Genomic DNA, 23,434 nt, shown 5'->3' with positions numbered 1-23,434 from the left:
CCTTGTTTCTCCAGTTGATCACATATAAGATTAGGGGAAATAGCTTCTAGTCCTTGAACAGTTATAGTCAGAAATCCTCAGGAAGTCTCTGGTGGGCGAAGTGGTGGGATATTCCAGGGGCTTCACACACAAAAGAAACATCTAAAAAACAAAAGCTGCCATGGTAACTGGAGGTTGACGTTGCTGACGAGAACTAGGAGGATATTAAAGAATGAAACAGTTTCCTTTAAAAATGTAACAGCTAATGTTGTAGTGAAAGCAAATATGGTTTATACAGAAGTATTCTAGGCAGAATAGATTTTTGAGAGGATGTGTTGTTTTCTCTCACTGTGTAGTGCAATTATGACTCTGAAATTCAGCCTTTATATGACTGTTATTGTAATGCTCAAATATAAATAGTAAACAGGCTGGTACTTAAAGTGTTTTTCTAATCTAACTGAGCATTGAAAATACTTTTTACAACACGCCTCATTCACACACATTCATACAGATAGATGCATAGGGAGCAATATAGGGTCTTGCCTAAGGACATTTAGGCATGCAGGGAGGAGCCAGGGATCAAACCATCAACCTTTTGAATGGAAGCCAACCAGCAATACCCCCTGAGCTACAGCTGCTGCCAGTGTGCTATATGTGGATCAGATGTTTTTGGTCCAGAATACAAATTTACAACTGCAGACACACTTCTCATCAACAACATAAAGAGATAAAAATATGTATTACAATGATATTACACTATCAGATGAAACAATAACAAATATATCCCTAAAATTAAAAAAAATTGTTACAAATTAACAAAATGTGGAACACATCTATAGTTTTAGTGTATAGGTTTACACACAATTAACTTTTCTATGAGACATCTGTGCTTTTTGTGCAATTTGACAAGTTTGTAAAAGAACTACAAATTATACAGGAAGACAGTACAATACCATGAAAACTTTTGAAATTTTCTTAATATAACCTGGGATTGTGAACTCATAAAGAAAGGGAGAAGGGAAGAAGGCATTATTATATATATACTTTTAAATAATGAGGTAAAATGATGCAACCCAAACATAGATTTTTTTTGGAGCTGTACTTTATGTGCTGTTCTCTGTTATTTGGAGTCTGATCAAAGGCGAGCACAGTGCCTTCCTCTCATGTGAAGCGGCAGAAGCCACCAGCACCATATGTGTGTGCCCATCAGTGGGTCTACATGCCATATGCCTGAAAGTGCTGGTGTAATGCCTTCTCTGTGCCAATCATCTCACTGTCCGCTCAGCAATGGGAGTGTTCATTAGAGCAATCCTAGGGCGACTCTGCAAATGTACCTATACGCACATGCACGCACATACACATGTACAGGGCATGTCTAAATATCGTTTGCATGGCATCTGCGTGCAGTTTTGGATACTTCTATACGCAGGATTCTGTGCTGAAGTGGCAAAGATCAGGAGTGTGTTAAGCCCTGCGTGTTTGTGCAGGCGTAACCTCACCAGACCCTGTTACTGGAACTGCAGGAGTGTGTTTGTGCTGCCTTGTAACTCCCCGAGCTGCTAGGCAGTGGAATATCTTCCCCAGTGTCGAGTTTCCCTGTCATGATGGGATCATAGAGATGTCCCGAGAAGCGCTGTGCCTGGGGAGCCTCGCTCACTCTCACGCAGTACGCCGAACCCATATCAAAGTATCACCACACATACACACACAAACACACAAAGCAACCACCTGGAAAGAACTGGCGGACCTAGCAAACCCCAAAGTCTTGTCTTGCTGTGTGAGTGCACACAGGGCCAAGCACAGACAAATACATTTGCACACTCTGGTCCTGTTGCTTGTCTTTTCAAAAGAAAGGTCAACTACAACTTGAATGTTTACAGCCTTAAGTTACTGTATTTTTCCACCTTTGATATATTTACTGCAAATTACTAGTGTCCCAATAAAGAATTAAATACATAATAATAAAATAAACCAGAAATGAATCCAAGTGTATCTTGCAACGACGACGGTTTTGCAGTGATAATGAAACTGCAATGTCAATGCAGCTTTTCGATAGGTAGTATATACTCTTCAAGGCTATCAGACAGAGCCACCAGCATTTTCACTGTCACTGTTCTATTTAATTAGAGCTACTTTCTGGACATGTTTCTTATCAAAATATACACATGTAGGGTGAAAAGAGAAATAAAGTCTACTGGAACAAACTGGAAGTATGCCCAGACTTTCCAGTAGTACCCTCTGCCCTAGTAACAGCTAAGGCGTTTTATCACTTGCAGGCTTCATTTTCAGTCACTGGAAAGAAGAGGCTAACTCTAAGCCAGAGATGTTTGCTATCCAGACAGTAATGGAAATATAGCTCCCCTACACTCCTTGTATTAGTGATGCCAAAAGGTCGACACGCTGTCTGATATTGTATCTGGAAATTAGACAGCATGGAAAGGTTATGGACAGAGCTTATTGAAGTTTTAATTGGATGTAAATCAGCTAATTGTGTTTGCCAAGTGAAAGCCGAGCAGCAAACTCAGCACGTTACATGTGCAAGCATACTTAGCAGTACATACAACACAAACAAAGTCTACATCCAATCACCTCATCTTCCTCACACTTTAGCAATGATCACGATGCATAAACACACGCAAGCACTCCCTGGATGGTTGGGATCCTAAGGACGGGACAAGACAGAGGCAGTGTAAATGTCATGTCCTTTCACAAAGCATATGATAACGTTCACTTCTAACCAATCAACCAGAGCGCCAGGTTTCAATGTGGTTTCATTCATATGGATCTGAAAGCAAGCATCATTTATCTCATCTTAGGTAGCTGAACACAAAACCAGTGTCATTCTGCGAGATGAGTCTTGTGCTGCCAACACAAAAGAGAGGCTATCATTCGCTCTATCACTGAAAGCAATAACGCACAAAGACGGAGAAAGAAAGGAAGACAGAAACGTATCAGCGTTCTCTCCCATAAGCCATAAAGCTGCAAAATCTTGCCAAGTCTGATAAGCAACATCCAACTCCGCTCTCTCCCCTACTCATTTCGCCCCACCCAACCCGTCCTCGCTGCTCCGACATGACAGCTGGGGCCCCAGTGCCACATCAGTGGAAATTTCCTGAACTGTCACTTCAGTAGATGGTCTGAGTGATTGCACAGTGTGGGGAGTGTTGCTGCAAAAACCATACACAGAGATACAATTCTCCCTCAGCCCATTGTCCCCAGTCCCCACACGATGGCTGTCACCTCAACTTCATGGCTTGCAAGACAAATTTGTCTGGCCATGCGTGTATCTTTCTGTCTCAAAACCCCCACTGTGACTCGCTTCCCCCAACCCCCTTTATATTTTGTCCTCACCTTTTGGTTCCTATAGTCCAACCTGTCATAGTAGCTCAGTGTGGGTCCAGAATGAAAAGGTGATAGGTCAAAGGGGAAAATGGATCCTCTATCAATCTGTATCTTAAAGGTTAATAATATACTACAATAGGAAGCTGTGTTCAGTATAAATACTTCTGAAAACCGACTGTGTGTTGTTTAATTAAGAACAACAATAAAGCTGAAAATGTCAAGCTCCCGGTGGCACAGGAGACTTCACAGCACTCCAACTGATGCGATGTTTTAGCTTAGACTTTAAGAAGTATGCAAACTAATAATCCCAACATACTGCTGGGCAAAAATAAAGGACAAATAAAAGTAAAGGGAGACTATGACAATGCATTTTTACAAGGCTGTGGGCAAGATCCAAACTGAGTCATCCAACTAGCAGATAAATTGGTAAGCACTGTACTTCAATTAGTTAATCAACAGCTCTGTCAGCTCTGGTGTTAGACACGCTGTTGTTTGGTAAGTAGGCCAGCCTTCATGAAGACAATTACTGACATGTAGGTAAACACACAAACCCATGTGACTGTTATTAAACTCACCCTTCCAGCTCTGTGCATCTTCAGTTAATCCCTCTGCCTGACATTGCAAGTTCACCAGGTGCGAAAGAGGTGAAAGCAAATGGGAGGCTACGAAACGACCAGAGAGGGGACAGTAACAGCGCGAAGCTTTGCCCAACTCACTTGAGCGACAAGCGGCAGCAGGGGTTACAGGGAGTTAATCAGACAAATGCTAATCTAGTTAAGAGATCAACAAATGAGCTCCTCAGTGCTGAAAAGGAGGACACAAGCCCACAGACAATAGAACAGGTCAATGCCATTGTGCAAGAGAACAGAAAGGATAGAAAGTTATTGTCATAATTCAGATGAAAATGAGGGTCGAGTGTGCAGCAGTATCACTGAGCAGTGGGAATTTTCATTGGATTAATTGTTCAAGCAGCATCTTTGTCTCAGAGAATCCTATTTAAAGTCTGAACATGACAAATTGTGACTTAACAGTATAATATTTGCTAGTTTAGATGTTTTAAATCCTAAAAAATATCACTGTGGCCACTAAATATGGGGGTTAACCGAAACAATCACCCGTTCTTTCTAACAAGCATCGTCTAGTAATCATTTGCAAAGAAGCTGCGCACGAAGGGCTATTAAAGGTGAGAGGCAGTGGCTGGCAGCACGTATGACAAAGCCAGAGACCACAGAAGGGTTTCAGGATTCTCCACACCTCTTTTGGTCTCCATGGAAACAAGGAGCGAAACGTTCAGACACAAGGGAGCTGCGAAGAGACTGTCACAAGGAGAAAAACATGCGTCTGGAACATGCTACTGGAATTTCAGAGATTTTCACACCCACCAAAATCAAAGCGCTATTTATACGCTACAAATTCTGAGTAGAACATCTCAGTGTACACCTGGTGCCTCCTGCTGTTCTTGTTTGTCTGTAATTATGCCTTAAAAGCAAACATAGAGAACTCGGGCTTTTGCCTGGATAAAAAAATATGTCAGATGTAACAGCATCTGGCATATTTATCTACTTTAAGGCTGTGCCGCCTGCCATTATAATCCCGTTTTAAGCCTACAGAAATTTGTTTTAGAAAGATGCTTCACATTATAACCCACTTAAATACATTTTGGCCTTAATTACACATAGGCTGTCCTCATGACTGTTATAGCTCCCATAAAGAAACTGTTACACTTCGACAAAGAGCGTCTGTAAACTGCTATAAACACACAAAGACAGTGTTTATTAAACTTTGCAGCCACAAAAGCGAGAAATGGCTTGCTGTCAAGCAAATGCAAACAGTGGCTGTACTGTGACGTTCATTAAAAAAAAATTTGTAAGCAAGGAAATGACAGGCCATATATCTAAACCACACATTTTAGTTCAAATATTAGTGAATTTGAATCCATTTTGTGTTTTGTTTCATGTTTCATGCTGCTGTTATAGGGACACATGGAGATGAATGCTTTGCAGATGATAAAGTATCAGCAACTGACCCAGACAGTGAAGGTGAGCGAATGAGACAGCGACACAGAGAGCCAGAAAGAGCTCTTTCCTCAGCAACAGCAGGAAACGCCATCCTTTTAATCTGAACTGCACCATTGTTGTTAATGTTATTTCTTAGCATTTAGCAATGCAACATTAGAAGCTGTAGTATTACATGCTTGAGCCTATTGAAATCCAGATGGATTTTCTATAAGACACATTCGGTAACAAGCATATACCGGTCAGCAGCAACATTAAAACCATTATTCTTTGTTCCAGAAGAGCTGTGATCCTTTGTGGTGTGGACACAGGACTTATGAATGCATACTCTGTGGTATCTGGCATGGGAACATTTGCAGCTGATTCTGTGAATCTTTGGTGATGTGGTTCAGGATCTATACAGACCAGGCTCTGGACACCATATCAACAAATTGGGCACTTTGGGCACCTTGTCCTGCAGGGAGTGGCTGATGCTTAAGTTGGGGTATACACACACAGTCACACAGGGGTCCTTGTTAAAGTGTGGTCACATTTCTGTGACACCATTTTCAAGCTCAGACAGACAGATGATCCACAGTGATGGACCTATCTGCCTGCCTGTTACCACTGATCTGTCTGATTCACATTTTCTCTCCAACCTTATGTTGCTCACCTCATCTTCTGCCTCTGCCTTGCTATCCTTCCTGCCCAGAGACGTGGCTTATCAGCTGGCAGAGAATGACAAGAGCTTTGATGCCAAGACAGTGCGTCTGTCTGTGTGTGTGTTATTTGAGTTCTTAGTCAAAATTTCTACCTTGCTTCCGGTTTTCCCAGTTCATTCCAGCCCCTATGAACCAGCTGCAATAAACAAGCACACTGACAGAAATGGAGGAAACTGAAGAGGGAAGAGTGAGGAAACAGGTACAACAGGAGGTAGAAAGTGTGAGAAGAAAAGGAGGTCAGACAGCTGATAATGTTTTATTGCACCGAGTCAGAGTCAGAGAATGCATCAAGGTTGAAGGTTCTCCTTTGATCTGAGAGATGACAAATCATGGATGGGTGGGTGAACGGGCAGATGAATATTGATTAAAGCAGGCAAGATAATAAATGAACTGATTAAAAGTTCTATACAGAACTTACTGTTAAAATTTGGTCACTTAAAGCTTCTTCTGCTTGAAGATATCACAATAAAATGTCATAGTCTGCTCCTTGGATCTGCAAGGTTTAATCAAAAATCTTAGCCTTTTCTTTAGCAGCAAAACTAAAGCTTCCCAAACTGTTCAAAGACAAGTCAAGAGAGCCCAGGAGAATTCTCGAATTACCAATCAATTTCATTACACTTTCTGTCAGACAAACTGCTACTGGGTTTGCCCTTTTCACTTGCTAGCTGCATAATTCTTTTCATTCTCTCTGCCAAATGTACTAACACACACACACACACACACACACACACACACACACACACACACACACACACCCTTTAATCATCTCTCTTAGAAATGTTGAGTTTGTGCAGTTCCTTTTTGAATGGCATACTCGAATACAGATTATCAGCATCTTGACAGCTCCAATTAGCCGCTATTGTAAGGTAAAGTATCACTGTTGAACACAGATCCTTCACCTTCTCCTGTCTTATCCCAGATGAAATTAGAGAAAATCCCTGCAAGCGAGATAAAACATCCCCAAAAGGATATAATATATCCAAAAGAGCCACAAGAAGGACATCTCTCTGTCTTGGTCTAAATTTTCTTTTTCTTTTTCTTTTTGGTGATTTATCATTTATTTCCTAGTGCTGATTTTCAAAGTGGAGCAGAAGTCATGTTAACTTTATTTGGCCCTGTCTACAGCACTGGCCGCCACATTTCTGCAGCACTTCCCAGTCACAGGCTTATATAGAATCAATGCTAATGCTGTCTCTATACTATTCTAACTGTGACTCTGCTGGTAAAGAAGACAATTAGCTGTCATATTCAGTTAGGAAATGATATTTTCTCTGAAATGTATTGGACGTTTTAGAACACCCTCTGTAGATGGTCTCATACTGGAGAATTACAGCGGTGCTAATCATTTGGATGGTGACATTTTGGGATTTAAAAAAAGACTTCCTGCAGCGTATTCTCATTGCCTACGGTAATACAGAGGATCAGCTGATATGATATGTTGATAATTAAAATCCGCAGCTTAAAATGTCTCTTTGGCCACACTTTTTGGGTAAGTAATACATTTTTAAAATTTTTTGCCATCTGGACGAATGAAGTAGGGCGCACAGGGAACCCTAGAGACTCGCTTCAGATGTCAGTTGCTTAAGAGGATGCGTCAAGCTTCATGTTTTACATACAGGGATGTAATCCAGCACTGTAAGTCAAGTTCCTGACTAGCTGATGACTGAGTCAAGCAAAAGAGCCTATAGATGGCAGGTGCGAGAACAACCACCCTACATGGCATGTCACACTGTGGAGGAGAGTCCTAATAAAGTCCTAATTCAGTCTGTGTCAGACATACCAGATGGTGCAATTAATGCATAGTAAATCGCACTGCACGATGTAAATATAAAGGAGAGACGTGTTAACTAACATCATAGATTTGCATCTCTTTGACCTTTGAAAACTTTGAAAAATAATTAAGCTTTGGTCACAGTGATGATACTTCTATATTTCCAAAATAATCAAACGAGGAAGAAGACCCCAAAATGGGGTAATGAAAAATGGGAATGGCAATTTTATTTATGTAGCACAGCTGATTACAAGTACCCTCATTGTACTTAAATTATATAAAAGATGCCTAGTGTTGGTTTTGTATCTAGCTGTATTATAATCTGTCTTTTCCATGTTGCATTTTTATTATTGGGCCTTAACAGCCATAAGTAGACTGTTTTTTGATTTAAGGTTTCTAAGGCAGGCTGTCTCCAAATCAGCCATCTGTGCATAAAATACAGACTAAGAGCACTATGACCCACCACCAAAGATTTCAGCTTTTTCTACAAATTGATTCCTCTTTTAGCATCCTGCTACATTTTGATGGTCGGCATTGATACAGTTTTACCAGAAAATAAAGTAACATCTTCTACAAATATGAAAGCGTCACTGCTTTCGTACACTAAGGAAAGTCCCACCTAATTATGCCTTTTTTTATTTGATTTTAAACCTAACCCACTTCTTTCTCCTCCTACGTGTTACAAAGTAGATTTACTGTACACTGAAGTTCAGTTTCTTCTTGGGCCAGTTATATTTTTAGTGAAGCACTACTTCTGGTTAAGTTAGCTTAAAGAAAGGTGCATTGGCAAATAAAGTATATATAAAACCTAAAAGAGAGATTTGTGTCTACATAAAGCCCAGAACTTGAAGCAGAAGTAAAATAGCGTTGAATGTTAAGTGAATGATCCTGGATTGCATGTTTGCGTTAAATTTGGATTTGTGTATGTTAAGGATGGTGTCAGTTACCAGAGACAAAGGCTTTAGTGACAAACTCCTTCCTCTACAGAAAAAAAACACGTTGTGTCTTTCACACATCCCTGTAAACAAGAAACACACAGACACACACAATCCATAATGATTCTCCACAGTCACAGCCATTGTGGAACATAGGTCTTACCAGACTTACTCAGTCCCTTACTGTCCTGGCCAGCGAGGAGGATGTCTCCATTGTTTAATGACAGTGAGGCAGGAAATGGTTCCTTTTCTTCCCTTACAACTCCATTACTGTGTATGGGTGTGCGGTACTGTACTGAGCTGACAAGACTTCATCATTTGAGTAATTTTGACTCAGTTTTTTTGGGCCCTGATCTCGTCTTCCCACTCGCTTTTACATAACACCCTCCTCTGCGACTGCATCAAAGAAGGCAGTGATTTTTAGAAAGGTACTACGTTTTTAAGATTCAGGTACACATAATGGATCCATTGTAATTTCTAAACAAGACTTTAATTTCTACATCTATTGTCCTTCAAACATTTTTTTTCTGTTTATGCAGGTAATATTAAACAGTGGGGGATGCCCACACTGTTTCCTTTCATACTTCACTTGAGCTGGGTAATTGATGATGGATGAAGCAATCATAAGAAATCCCCAGCTGGTAAATTACGACTTGGCTTATTCTCTGTGGGTAAACTAGGCCATCTGGGATGAGCTATAACTATGAAAGGATACTGGTCTACACTGGGCTAGACAGCAAGGAGATCTCAGCAGTGATTTATTCATGACGGAGCCCTCCTCTCCACTCCCTACTCCCTCAGCATCCTCTTTCCCTCACATCATCCTCACATTCTTAGTCTGTATCTTCACCATACTGTCCACTTTCCTCCTCCCCTCCCTTCATTTACTGCCTACTTAAATTAATCACATTAAATCAATGAGAGACAGGGGCAATTCATTTTCACTCCCTGTGCATGGATATGGAAAGAGGCTATTTCAGTGGGATCATCGCATCAAACTGATGGATTTAAAATATGTACATATATATGTTCAATTTTTTTTCAAAACTGATTTTCCTAAAAAAAATTAAAAGAAAAAGAAAGAAAGAGTTGTAGGAAATAACTTTAAAGGAAAAGTGTGACATTTTATGCTCATTTAGTTATCAATGTGCTACATCAGCGGTCCCCAACCCCCGGGCTTCGGACCGTTACTGGTCCGTGAGTCGTTTGGTACCAGGCCGCGAGAGTTGAGGCTCAGGTGTGAAATGTATGGTTTTCAGCGTTATTTTGTTAGCGTTTTTATCGTTAACTCGGCTTTCCTGGGTCTTTTCACGTGTGTTATGAATAAATCATCTTTTTTTCGGTACCGGTACTAGTTTTATTTTGTTGTATTTATCCGCGACACCTTAAAGGCCGGTCCGTGAAAATATTGTCGGGCATAAACCGGTCTGTGGCGCAAAAAAGGTTGGGGACCGCTGCTCTACATGACCAGAAATTCATTGAGTTTCACCTGCAGCTTTGCTTATATTTGTACAAATCCATCCCAGTTAGGGCTAGCTCCTGGTGATAGCTTCCTAATTACTGAATACAATAATGGTTTCCATCTGGGGATAAAAATATTCACAAGAAAACATAAATTTCCTACCAATATCTTGCACATGCTGTAATAACAGCAATAATAAAAAAAAAGTATTCTTCTTGAGCTTTAATTATGACTTTTTCTGTATTATGTTATTACAACAGTTCTTATTTCCACAGCCTAACTGAGAACTTTTCTACAAAGGCCACCTCAAAAAATCCTCAGGACCCACACCAGGATTAAATGTATTCTTCCAATGGCACCTTTCCGAAAAGGTTCATGAGATTAATCTTTATGGGTTTTGTTTTATCGAGCTTGCAGACAAACAGCACTGACACATATTCCCCAGCCTCAGCTCTCACCTTGGAGGAGGAATAATGTATGTGCATCATTATTATTGTGATGTGGCAGCAAATGACAAAATGATCTCTGTAGCGCTTCATGTAAGATGTCGATGGTTGTTGTTCTGGTTATTCCACTAACAAATAAATGCACACACACACAAAGATCTACACAGGCAGGTCGAAAGGGTATCTCATTAGCAGACTCACACCCTCACAGCTGGAGGTTGTCACATTGTGTGTGTGCTGACACTGACCACAGGGCAGGAGAAACCCTGTCACTGTTAGCAATAAACAACTCACCCATCAACCTTCTGCAACCACTGGGGCAACAAACACACAAAGCAATACTGAAAGGTATAAAAATCACGTGTTATCACTGTACGACTCCCACGTGCTTCATCAAAGCCTTAGGCAATGCTACTTTTCGTGCCTCAGCTTACTGCAAGTCAGGTAAACACATTTCAGCTACTGTATGTGTATACAACAATGACAACTGTGTCTAGAAGGCACTTTTCACTGTGGCTATAATCAATGCCCAATTTCAAAATCTATAATTTCCTCTCTCTTCCAGGTAACCATCCATTTTAAAGCGATGCCTTGCAGGGGAGAAAACTGAAATTTAAAGCATACCCAGAGAAGAAAACACCTCACATTAAATAGAGAAAGAAAGCGAAGCTTTTAAGGCACTCTGATATACTTGTCAGTGTGCATAGCAGCAATAGTTTGAACCCAACTTTCTGACAAAGTTCTTGATGTCAGGAATTGTTGTTTGGCAGTTATCAGGAAGCTATTATCGCCTTCAGTCAATTCATTATTAAAGGTTCATGCAAATCATCTGACAGTACTTTCAAAAATGTGGCGATGATAGCCTTCAGCCATCATACAGACTTGATGGCTTGGAAGAAAATATGAGACACGCCCAATGGCACGCAGCTTTTTAATGTAATGGGCCTTTGCCTCACGGCTGTTTGTAAAAAACGGCAATAACATCTTAGGAGGTGTGTTTTTGTGAGTGTTTTGGAATGTGGCGAAGCGCATATAACCATTGCCGGCTTCTCGTTAAAGTCACTGATGTGGAAAATTTATGATGCAATGGATGGATGCAGTAAGAGATACACTGAAGGCTGTCAGCGTAACAATTTTCTCATTATTAATAACTTAATAATGTCTGTTTGCATCAGCAAAAGATTAGATCACAAAATCCAAAGTCAAAAGGAAAAGTCCAAAAAGAAATGGTCAAAAGCTGAGCCAGACTAATAAAAAAAGAAAAAACAGGCATTTGCTGCATCCCTTAAGCACAGAACATCAGCAACTCAAAATAAGATTGGTCTGTTCTTCAACAGACCAATAACTGAGTTATCAATAAAAATATGTAGCCAATTCCATGTGTCTGACCCCTCAGCTCTATAGCAGTATGAGAAACAGAGAGCAGAAGGCAGAGTTGGAGAATAGATGAGGTTAACATTTTTGTTCCTGCACTGAAAGCTGACAAATGTCACAGTTTTACTACAGAAGAGAGGGGATGATTTCTTGGGTTACATAATACTGTAAAAGAGAAAACTCTGTGGCGCCATCTCTGTCACTGAAGCCCCTGGAAATGTAGATCTCATACATGCCTGTAGGTGTTTATTTTAGGTGTACATGTGTACATCCGCTTATAAACATTTATAACCCCGTGCACTTCTCCTACAGGTTCCTTCCTTTGCTCAACATCACAGAATTCCCTTTTGGTTTCACCTGTCGTGAATCTCTACGCCTCACTCTTTTTTAAAAATGTCATTTTCCTGATCCTCTACTGCCTCTCATTCTGCATATTCTTCCACCTTCTCTGTTTCTGTCTGCCTAATCTTGCCTTCCAATGCTATCGAGCCGTCTGGCTCAGGTGGTGTTGCTTTGGGCTCACATTTTGCTGCTGTCAATCCTGACCTGAAATCTAAAAATGGGCGCATTTAACATGGTCTCTCTCCCCCCAGTTGGCATACCTCAGTCCACCCCCGCACCTCCTCCCTATGCCGATCCAAGAGCCCACCAGACAGCATGGGAAAACCATAAAATTATGAATAAGGGAATTGTAGCATTATGGAATCCCCACTGAAGGCTGATGAAAATCCCACTGCTCCTGCAAAATTTACCACCAGAGGTTTAATGACAAATGTTATTCAACATTTCATTGACCCTGAAAAGAAAATTACTGTTTCTCAGCAGGATGGGTGCTTGACAAGAAGTCCAGAACAATGGCTCACTATTTTAAGTAAATTAAACCTTTCAAGGCAACATGTTATCTCACTATGATTCTGATTAATTTCAACAAAGCTCTTCTCTCAGACCCAGAAAAACCACGTCACCTTAATATTCAGAAAGTCAACAGTGACATGAAGTGTGAGGCACATTCTCACTTTAAAGGAAACCAAAATCTTTTCTTAACCTCAAACAAAGTGTGTTTGCTCACTAATCATAAGCACCGAAGGACTCAGGCTGTGAACTCCCGAGGGAAAGTGTTGCACTTTCTGCACTCGCCATCCCTCTCAGCCGCCTCTTTTCAACTTTGATGCGGTACAGGACATTGCACTTTGCTCCTAGAATAAAATGCATCATAATTGAGCCAGCAATTATATATCTATCAAAGAGTAACAAAACAACCAGCAACATTTATAGAAGCCAGAATAGCCTAAAACATGCTACTAAAAACACTAATGCTACACCATGAAAATCATCTGTAATAACACAGAAAGAAGTCTCTAGACGTCTCTCTCACCTGGATTTCCAAACAGCTTAGCATGAATAGTGCTAAACTGGCAATCTGCTCTACATTTGAAAACACAGCCTCTGTTTTGTGGCTATCTGTCAGACATTTGAATTTCAGTGGAAGCCAGATCCTGCTGTTAAGTGCAACTTCAAGCAGAGAGACAGCAGAAGGGTCCTGGCACATGACAGTTTTAAGAGAGTCTGCAGCTATCTGCTCACATTTCCCTTTTCATTTCCTTTACCTATTTTATTCACCAGCAAGCTGTCATTTTCCATCCCACGGAGGAAGCATGGGTGAGCCATCTGGCTTGCCTCCACTGTGGATGTATTCCTGATCCTAGAATACATCATCCGATTTAAATAAACAACACCTGAGAACCAAAGGAACGGAGAGGTACGCAGACCCCTACTTCTCCCGTTTCATTAAATTGTGTTTAATAAGTCCTTTCACTTACAAACACTGTACTGTAACTGTCAACGGCACCGTCCAGGTCACGGTGGGGCCACTGCTCTGAAATCTGAAACTAAAATCTGTTTGCACCCACGACAGCTTGCTATGCGAATAAACACAATCAGTCTGCACATCAAATAATAAACAGGAATTTACATCACATGACACTTTTCCCTGCTGCTTCACTGTGGGAATTAGTGTGGGAATAGTGTGATCTTTGTCAGTCGTTATTCCCTGCATCATGACCAAAACCCTATTAACAACTCATACATCAGTTTCGGTAGTGCAATTTTTTTTCTGTGCAGAACAATTAACAACCAGAGAATCTGTGACTCACGTCTTTTGAATATGGACTAAAAATAAAGTCGAGGGACTTTAATCTGTTTTCATTCAGTGCCATAGTAAAAACCACTGATGTCAAATAACTGAGAAAAAAGGTGGGAGAATGAAGCGGTCACTACAGGGTCGGCAGACAATACCGTGAGCATGAACCACTGTTATTGCTTTTGGTATGGAACAAAAGCTTTTGTTATCCCGTGCTGTTGCATTTAACAGTTGCCATGGCAACACTGGGCCAGGAGAGGCTTAAGGAGGATCCCGAACTTGATAAAAGAGGTGTCTAAATCTGACAGTGAAACTCTGCATTCAACCATCTTTTTCCTCTGCTGTTTTCCACGACTGACTCGTATTGTGGAGCCTTTTGAAGGAGACAGAAAAGACGGGAAAGAGGAATGGAAGGAGCACAACTGAGTAAGATGTAAAGAGCCTTCCGGACGGAGCTGTGGGGAACGGAATTGGCTCCGGAGTTCAGGGAACTGTGACTGCCAGCAGAGGAAAATACCAGTAGAGTGGATATGAAAACATGTATTATTGCACTGTCTACGTCTGAAAGCAACTGCAGTCTGGGTCACCAAGCAGCCCAGGTTCAAAATGTTGGGTGTTTTTACATTCAAATTTTGCTGCAAGTCATTATTTTTGCTGTCTTTTGATTAAAAGCACACCCCAAAGAATATTCAGAGATCTGAAGTTTAATTTTCTGACTAAGGGCTGGTTGTTTTTTAATAATTACAGCCAGGTTTTCACATGTGTGTAATAAGAAGCGCTCCGATATGAGATTACAGCACAACACGGGCTCTTGCTATTTCTTGCGGGAAGAGAAACTCTTTTAAAATTGCACTGAGCACTCACTGATATTGATTCACTCTCGCTGACAGACGTAAAAAAAAATAAAATAACGAGGGCATTTTTTCAAATTGCTTGCTTTTGTTGATGGAGGAGGGGTGATGAGAGAGGTTTGTGTGGGGGACGGATACACAGAGTGAAAAGTGGCAAGCTCTTGTAAGTCCCTTTTTTGTTAATTGGGTCTGGTTCAGCAGCCTTGCTACCTGGCCAAGGCCATCTGTATCCGTAGTCTGTGTGTGTGTGCTGTTTTTGCATGTACTTAGGTCAGTTTAAGCATTTCTTTGACACTGACAGCTGCCTCAGAAAGCTGACTTATGATTATGTGATTAAAACTGTAGTCATACAACTGGTCAGCCTTTTAAACAGTCAGTGACTCAACCAAATAAACAGCAAATCACATATTTATGCTGGATTCATAAGGGCTAAGCTATGCTAAACTTTGTTCAGCTTGTTAATCGTGGTTAAAGACAAAGATAGATTCCAATAGGCCAGATCTGAAGTTATAACAGGTGAGGAGATGACAACAAACATTAAATCATTTAAAAAAAGGGGGGTAATGAAAAAAGTCTTCCTGAACGTCTCTATTTAAACGCATATTCTCACCTTCACCCACCTGTGCCATCGCTGTAATGTGGGCGCGATTGTTTTGCTTTCCTTATGCTTATGAATATATTTTTCACATCTACTTGAGACAGTGGAAAACTGTGGTGGTAGACACTTTGTGAAGCTTGATTATTGGACAACTACTCCTGATATAACATAATGCCCTTTCAAACCTCCGGCGAAGCAGTTTGGGGATTAAGGGAGTGCTCCAGAACAATGGACTGACAGAGGAGCATGCCTCCTCCGTACTTCCTTATCCCTTTCCTTTCCATCTTTTCCTCTGTCACTCCATCTGCTCACACCTCACTCTCACTTCTATTTCACCATCTCCTCTATCCTCAATAGCTGCCCTCTTTCATGGTTTTGCTCTCTTTTCCTCCACATCCTTTTCTTCTTCCCTCAATGGAAACAGAGGACCAGAGACAGCACATCTGAAAGTGATGGAACTCTGACAGGCTGATCCCACTGTCCTCTCCCCAGGGCGCACAGCTGTGCCCGGGCTCTGTGACGCCTACCTAACCAAACACACATTCACACAGAAATGGTAGGAATACACCCACCTACACACATGCATGCATACATTTATAAAGCTACCGAGGGACCACACATGCGCACACCTCCACAGTCCAACAGCACGTGTGTTTGTGTGTGTGTGGTTTTATATATAAGTCATCACATTTCTATGCTGCACCTAGAATATACAGCAAAAGCAAGGAATGCCAAGGAGGTGAAGTGATGAAGAACCTCATGTTTTTTGGCCCAATACCAATATCAATATTCAGGTTCAGTAGATTTTTCTTGGGTTTTCTGTGTGTGCGCCACTGAAAAACCTTTTGGAACAAACATAATATAATACTTCAGCGAAACTGAATATAATTCAACATTCAGTCTTAGCTATATTTTTGATATGCAAGTCATTTTGGCATTGGCTGTTTTGTGATTAATCTAATAATTATTAATAAAATGCTAGTAGGCAGTAAATTATCTCTGTTAGAATGAACTCCAGTGTCACGTCTTTTCAGTATTTTTCTATTCATACCATCCAAAAGCCAAATTCTGACCCTAAACATTCAGTTTAGGGTCTAATTATGTGTGACAGAAACAGCAAATCTTCCCATAGGTGCAGAGCAGGGAAAGGACAATCATTGGCTTTTCGTTTAGATATGACTAAGTGACTAATTCATAATCCAAAAATGAACCAGCTCACCTCTATTTACAGAAGCATTATACAGTATTTACTTGTATTTCCTCTAAATTTTCACCACATACTTTCTCCCAAACCCACGAAGCATAACCTTCACCTCTTTAAGGATTTTATCTGTGCCAAGTCCATTAGTGTAATCTGAAAAACAAAAGCAGCACTTTGTTTGCTCTCTGTTAGTCTCCACACACACACACACACACACACACACACACACACACACACACACACACACACACACACACACACACACACACACACACACGCGCGCGCTTCACATCTTCCATCAGCACATTCACCAGTGCTCTGCTGTTATCTGGGGGATGTGATGTGCAATTTCTCTTTGAAGGCACTGTCACAGAACGGCTTATTTCACCAGTCCTCCAGACGCGGGGCTCTCTGTCTCTGGCAGGGTTTTTCCATCCAAGACAAAGAACAGAGCTGCCCGAGCTTTGCTGCCTGGCCGACTGGCTGTCTCATTAGAAACAAGACAACAGAGGCGAGACAAAAGGGGGATGTTTGCAGCCCAGTGCAAAGTGGAAGGATGGTAGAAATTGAGCTGAAGTCATCATTACTTTTTCTATATCACAACGAAAGCTTCAGCTACAGCCCTAAAAGCTTTCATTTCAAAAAGATATAGCAACAAGTGAATGAACTCTTACTGCCACTTGTAGTTGCGTTGTGAGAATGAAATACACAGCGAGGAGCAGAGACAGAATATACTGACAGTGGGGAAATTTGATCAACAGCAGCGGCTTGTTTGTGACAAAATTTTGTGTTTCGGTGATACCGATACCTTCTCAGCTGTCTCCACTTGTCAGCATGTTGGACTGTCAGAAGCTTTGACAGGAGCAGCTCTCCTTAGGTTTTTTCTGACAGAAACACCATGGATCCTTACACAATCATCAGGAAGTGTAAACACAGAGTACATCTTGCAGTTAAGGCAGTTTATTTTTGGATGGTATAACCCCATACTGTGGTGCTTCTTCAGTTCAGCGTGAACATTTCTTATGTAATGTTATGTTTACTTTTCTGAGGAGATTTATATGGAGAAGCCACTGCTGTGGGCAAAATGCACAGATATCCTTAGCACCCCTGCTTTAATTCATAAACTGCAAAACATCTGAATTTTAACTGCGAACCACACCAGTTCCTTAAGTAACCTGTACAAAGTCTGTGCCTAAAAAATCTGATTAAAAAGGGTATTTTCATCATTTTCTTTCTTTCTTTTTTTAATTTTATTGAGTTTAGTTTTAGTTTTTTTAGGATTCTGAAAGGGACATACTTCTATATAAGTCCTCTGGGGTCTTTTTTATCTCACAGCAAATCTTTCTTCCTTATTTCCTGCATAAGAAAATCCTTCTATGTGTAGTTTAAGCAGCTAAACTAACTACACGATAACTCAACACAGCGCTTCAAACCAGATGTCCAATTACGAGCGTGTGCGTGCACATGTGCACGCCCGCCGTGCGCGCATACACCCAGCAGCTTCCTTGTGCTGGAAATGTTTGCCACTGAATTCCTTTTAATACTGTGTGTGCTTATGTTATGTAAACCTCATTATCTCTATCACTACATCGAATTCTTATCATTAAGCCTCTCTGAGATCATAGAGCACTTGGAGGAACATCAAAGTGCTACACTAACATGCTGACAAATATTCAGCGCACACACCAGACATGCTACACTTAAACACACACCCACATACACCCAGATAAGTAAAAACAATCAGGGGGGAAAAAGCCCCTAAACACCACACTGAATCTGGGGTTGATTCACGACTCCTGTCATAATCAGTATAAGTCGGGGGACCTTGAGTCAAAAGATGTTTGATTGTATCCTTGAGCTTCACCCGTCACAGCAGCTGCCTCATGAAAAATAAATTCTGTTCTGGCCACCAAGTTCACCAGTCCACCCCCTCTTCACTCACTCTCCTCGCTCCTCTCCCTCTGCTCTCACCCTCGACATCTTTTGCTTAGAAGAGAGACTGGTTGCCATGGCTACAATCATTAACACATCTGGCATATTTATCTGGCGTTCGCATGCTCACGCAGAGAAACGCACAGCCAACGAACACACACTTGCACACGTGCTCGCAGAACGACTAAACAGCATACATATGTAAAAAGCATTAATATGCATTCTTCTTTTGGTGTGCAGTTTTCAGCTGCATGGCTGCAGTCTGGAGCTTGTGTGAGAGAGATAATGGACTGAGTCTTGTTGGGGAAAATATGTCAACAGAGAACTTAAGGCCTCGCTCATAATCCTATTGGTGAATTTAACCAAACGCGCTTTATCTTAATCCGTTGTGAAATGGAGTTGGAGATGGAGACTCTTCCTTATATTTGCATATTCCAAACTGATATTTACGATTTTGCTTAAAATCACAATTTCTCCGTGTGAAGAAGAAGAGTGTAGCCCATCATGTATTTGTGAGGCTCATTTGAATAACTGATATTCTTGAACTTATTCAGCTGAGACACAGTTTCTATGTAATATAAATGATGTATTCTGTATGTATCTGGTGATATTAAAAGCAAAACCCTCATTTGCAACATTACTGATGATAGTGATCCTCTTGCCCTCCAGAAAATGTCATGGGAGGGTGTTTGACAATATAATCACTAATGTTTCCTTAGACCTTGTGGCACACTACTGAGACACAACATTTAACTATTTGCCTAATATTTTGTATCTTCTCTTTTTGCCACCAAAGCAGCTTTGATGTGCTAGGACATCAACATGTTCGAACATGTAGTGTCTGACCCCCAGACACAGGAAGCAGGTACTTTGGGTCCTGGTGGGGCCTCCATAGACATGGCCTGTTCCAGCACATCCGGTTGATGTTTAATTGGATTGGAATCTGAAGTTTGAAGGCCAGGTCAAAGCCTTGGGCTCCTGTTGTGTTTCTCCAGCCGATCCTCAACAGTTTTTGCAGTGTGGTGGGGCAGAGTCTCCTGTTGAGGCAGGCCACTGCCGTCAGGGAATGCCATTGCCATTGGCAGGGGGATGGGGAGTCGGGTGGTCTTGTGATACTGTCAAATTAACATCTGCATGAATGCTAGGCCTCATCTTTCCCAGCAGAATGTAACGTTTTGCTTCCATAAGAACGAATAGAATTATCATTTTAGCCCTCGTGAAGATTTATTACCATATGTAATTCAAATTTGTAACCATTAAACCATACACGATTTTATAGATAAATGCCATTTCTCTACATTCAACACTACTGTATTTACTGAAGTCTGCAATTTGAAAATTGTGTCTCTCGCTATTCATGAGTAGCCAGACTGACAGCTTTACCACTGAGGGTGGTACATATTACAGCAGCTATAAATTATTTAATGAGAAGCACAGAATACATTTCTTCTCAACAACAGGCACGCTCACTGTGTAAAACGTATAGCTAAAATCTGCTGTAGCTCTTCTCTGTTACATCCCTGATCTTGGGGGCTACCTCAGATCTTGTATTAGCTCTGAAGCAGCTCAAACAATCTGGAAAACAATTTGTGTGTTTGGTGCCCCGAAGTGTGTATTCTGCACTGATCACTTGCTTTCAGTGCCAGAACATATTCATCATAGGCTACTAACATTAACACACCAGCATGGGAAGCAAAGAAGAGAGAAGTGTTTTAATAATGGTTCCACTACCAACAGACACACTGAAGATATTTAACTGCCAACCACAAGCGGAAAATCAAAGATAAGTATACACATGTGCGCAAACAAACTTACCGACATTTCATAAGTCACGACCTGTTTCTGTGGTGAACACCTTCAATCAAAAACCATAATAGCTACTTCAGCGGATCATAACAGGATGACTACGTAGATGTCTCTCAGATAAACACACATTCACACGGTAACACAAAGACACGCACATACACAGCTGTGAAGGAGTTTGGCTTTACGACAGATGCCTGTGCAATCCGTGCATTATACTGCCCCCACCCTAACCCCTGAGGACATCCCCTTTCTTCCATAACACACATTCTCTCTGCACTTTACATACAACTGTTCCCTCAGCCACAGCAAAACAACCAGACAGACCAGTTGCAACGTCAGGGTTATAACCAATGACTGACAGGCGCATTTCAGTTGGCTTTGGAAGCATTCCAGGTAAGGCTAAACAAACATTTCTCTCTCGTGACAGAGTCGTAGACAGTAGAAAAATAAATAAATCTGTGAGCACTTCATGGGAGAATTAACATAATATTCAGTCTTAAACATCTGAAAAAATCTGCTCTAGAAAAAAGATCGTTTTCAACAACGTGGTTAGACACACCTTTACTTTCCGTTTGCAATTGGTTCATGAACCTCACCCATAATCTCACCTCATCCAACCACCTTTTACTTCCACATGAAAAATCACTAGCTAAGCCTAAAGCAAATGATCCAGTGACAAGCCAGGCACACCAAGACAAAGAAACCGCTTCCTCTCTCATACCTTTTTGCCTTTCTTCTTGCGATGGGCTCCTTTCCCGCCGCCTGCTTTCTCCTTAGCTTCCTCACTCATATTCAGAGATCTCCCACTGTTCTTCCCCTCTCTTCACTTTTTTTAATCCAGCATGTAGGAGCTCATGGAGTAGAGTGGCAGCAGCTGCTGTCTTCACTGCTTAAACGCTGCCACAGAAATGTCCATTTAGAAGCAGTGAAAGAAGGACTGTTCCATGCAAAGTGGGAGTGTGCGTGAAGCGAGGAGAGACTGGGAGGACTGTGCTGATGCTCACTCCCTCCTCCTCCCCCCCCCTCTTCTTCTTCTCTCCTCTTCCTCTCCACGTTCACAAACACTCGCACACACTTGCAAGCACGTTCACTGAGGTCCACTCCCACTTGCTGCCTTCTCTGTGCGCAATTGGCGACTCTCTCCAACGCGCTCTGAGGCAGGGTGTGGAGGCAGGAGGAAAGTGGAGAAATAGAGATGGAGAAGGAAGATGAAGAGGTGGAGGATGTTGATATATGTGATGCAAGAAGAAAGAAAAGATAGATAGAGAAGTAGACTGAAGGAGTGTATTCCTGACTTGGTGTCGTGCTGCCTACCTGAGCGTGGAGTCTAGAGGCACACTTTCAGAAAGAGGCAAAGACACACAAAAATGCTACATGGGAAGAGAGACAGAAAAAGAAAATACAAAAAAACAGTGATTAAGGCGTAAAGTAGGAGAAAGACGAGAGTAAAAAAAAAGTGTGAGAAAGAGAGAGAGAGCAATAGGTTGAAAAGGGGGTGTGATCCACTTCACTCTGCCGGCTGGATGATCTCTGCTGTCGCTCCCTGCCCAGACGTTGTAATAGGAAATGAGACTCTCCTCGAACAGGCCAGCAGAGAGACGGGGAGAGAGAGAGAGAGGGAGAAAGAAATAGGGTGGAAGAGAGAGAGGATCATTAACACGATGCATCAGGTCCTTCCAGAAAAGGAAGTCTCCCACTAGCCTTTGCCAACAGGATCAGCTTACTGGAAACTGGAACAGAACAGAACTGTACCAAGCCCTGACTGTCTGACAGACTGACTGGTTGAGTTAAGGTGTGCGCATAAAAATGTGTGCACGAGACAGGAAAAACAAGTATACAGATATGCACGCAAGCTTGACATAATCCAAAAAATATTCAACCAGTAACCACTGAAATATCCGTGTAACGATTCGGCATAGACAGACTTCAAAAAGACATGAAGACCACGCCTTTTTCGGCTTCAACAAGCTACAGCGCTCCACCAATGAAGCATCCAGCTAATGAGGCAGGGGGAGAGAAAGTGAATCACAGAAAAGGGGAGAAAATGGGAACAAAAAACCCTGGGTGTCACAGAATGAGAGATCGGAAGGAGGGGTGGGGTGAGTGGAGGGTGAGACGCAGAGAGGAGAGAGAAACTGACAGTGGGAAATGAGGAAGGTAGGGAGGGTGAAAAAACAATGTGATATCAGAGGAACAGTGAAACCAGGGAGGCATAGAAAGAATGAAAGAACAAATGAAAAAGCAAATGAGCAGCCGACAGAGGCACAGAGAGGCAGGGATTGCTACAATTGCCCCCTAAACAACAGGTTCTTTATTCTGGGGTGTATATTGCTGTTAACCAGCTCTTTCTCTCTCCTGTTCCTGACAAGCACAATCACGCTGTTCACCAACAGTGAAACCATGTAAAAACATGACTCAGTTGAAAACACACACACACACACACACACACACACACACACACACACACACACACACACACACACACACACACACACACACACACACACACACACACACACACACACACACACTATATTTTTATATTTATATATACAGTCAAATATCTTGAATTTTAAATATATAAACACAACATAGAAAAAGATCAGCTGTTCCTAATTGCTATTCTTTTCAATACAGGTCAGGCTATAATAACATCACAGAGTTAGAGGGCAATCTCTGAGTTGCTGATTATTAAGCCATTAATATCATTAAGTCTAATTTAAGTTTATTTAAATTTCAGTCTAATTGAAAGAAAATGAATGTGCTATTCATCAATTATCTTACTTAGTACTGTGGAAATGTCTTGATATATTGATCGTGAATTTCTCAAACATGTACAAACATACATGTTCAGTAAAAAGCTACAAACTGTTCAGTTCGC

The 23,434-nt window shown here is 41.4% G+C and overlaps 1 protein-coding gene across 3 annotated transcripts in view; it reads right to left on the bottom strand.

Moving 5' to 3' along the window:
* The window catches only part of LOC113034723 (ankyrin-3-like), a 119,151-nt gene extending 96,865 nt beyond the window's left edge, over positions 1-22,286 (bottom strand). Inside the window, exons 1-2 of one of the 3 annotated variants that reach the window (XM_026189645.1) lie at positions 21,868-22,286; positions 21,275-21,705 (exon numbers count right to left, since the gene is read on the bottom strand). In XM_026189645.1, the coding sequence (XP_026045430.1) occupies positions 21,275-21,343 (69 nt within the window). In that variant the 5' untranslated portion in view covers positions 21,344-21,705; positions 21,868-22,286. Of the gene's footprint in view, positions 1-3,896; positions 9,804-21,274 lie in introns of those variants that run through there. The other 2 variants (XM_026189644.1, XM_026189659.1) reach the window with 2 other exon arrangements.
* Between the last annotated feature and the right edge of the window lie 1,148 nt (positions 22,287-23,434).

This window comes from Astatotilapia calliptera, chromosome 13 (assembly GCF_900246225.1).
Source record: "Astatotilapia calliptera chromosome 13, fAstCal1.2, whole genome shotgun sequence".
NCBI classification, from domain to species: domain Eukaryota; kingdom Metazoa; phylum Chordata; class Actinopteri; order Cichliformes; family Cichlidae; genus Astatotilapia; species Astatotilapia calliptera.
This window is presented reverse-complemented; position numbering and strand designations above follow the sequence as displayed.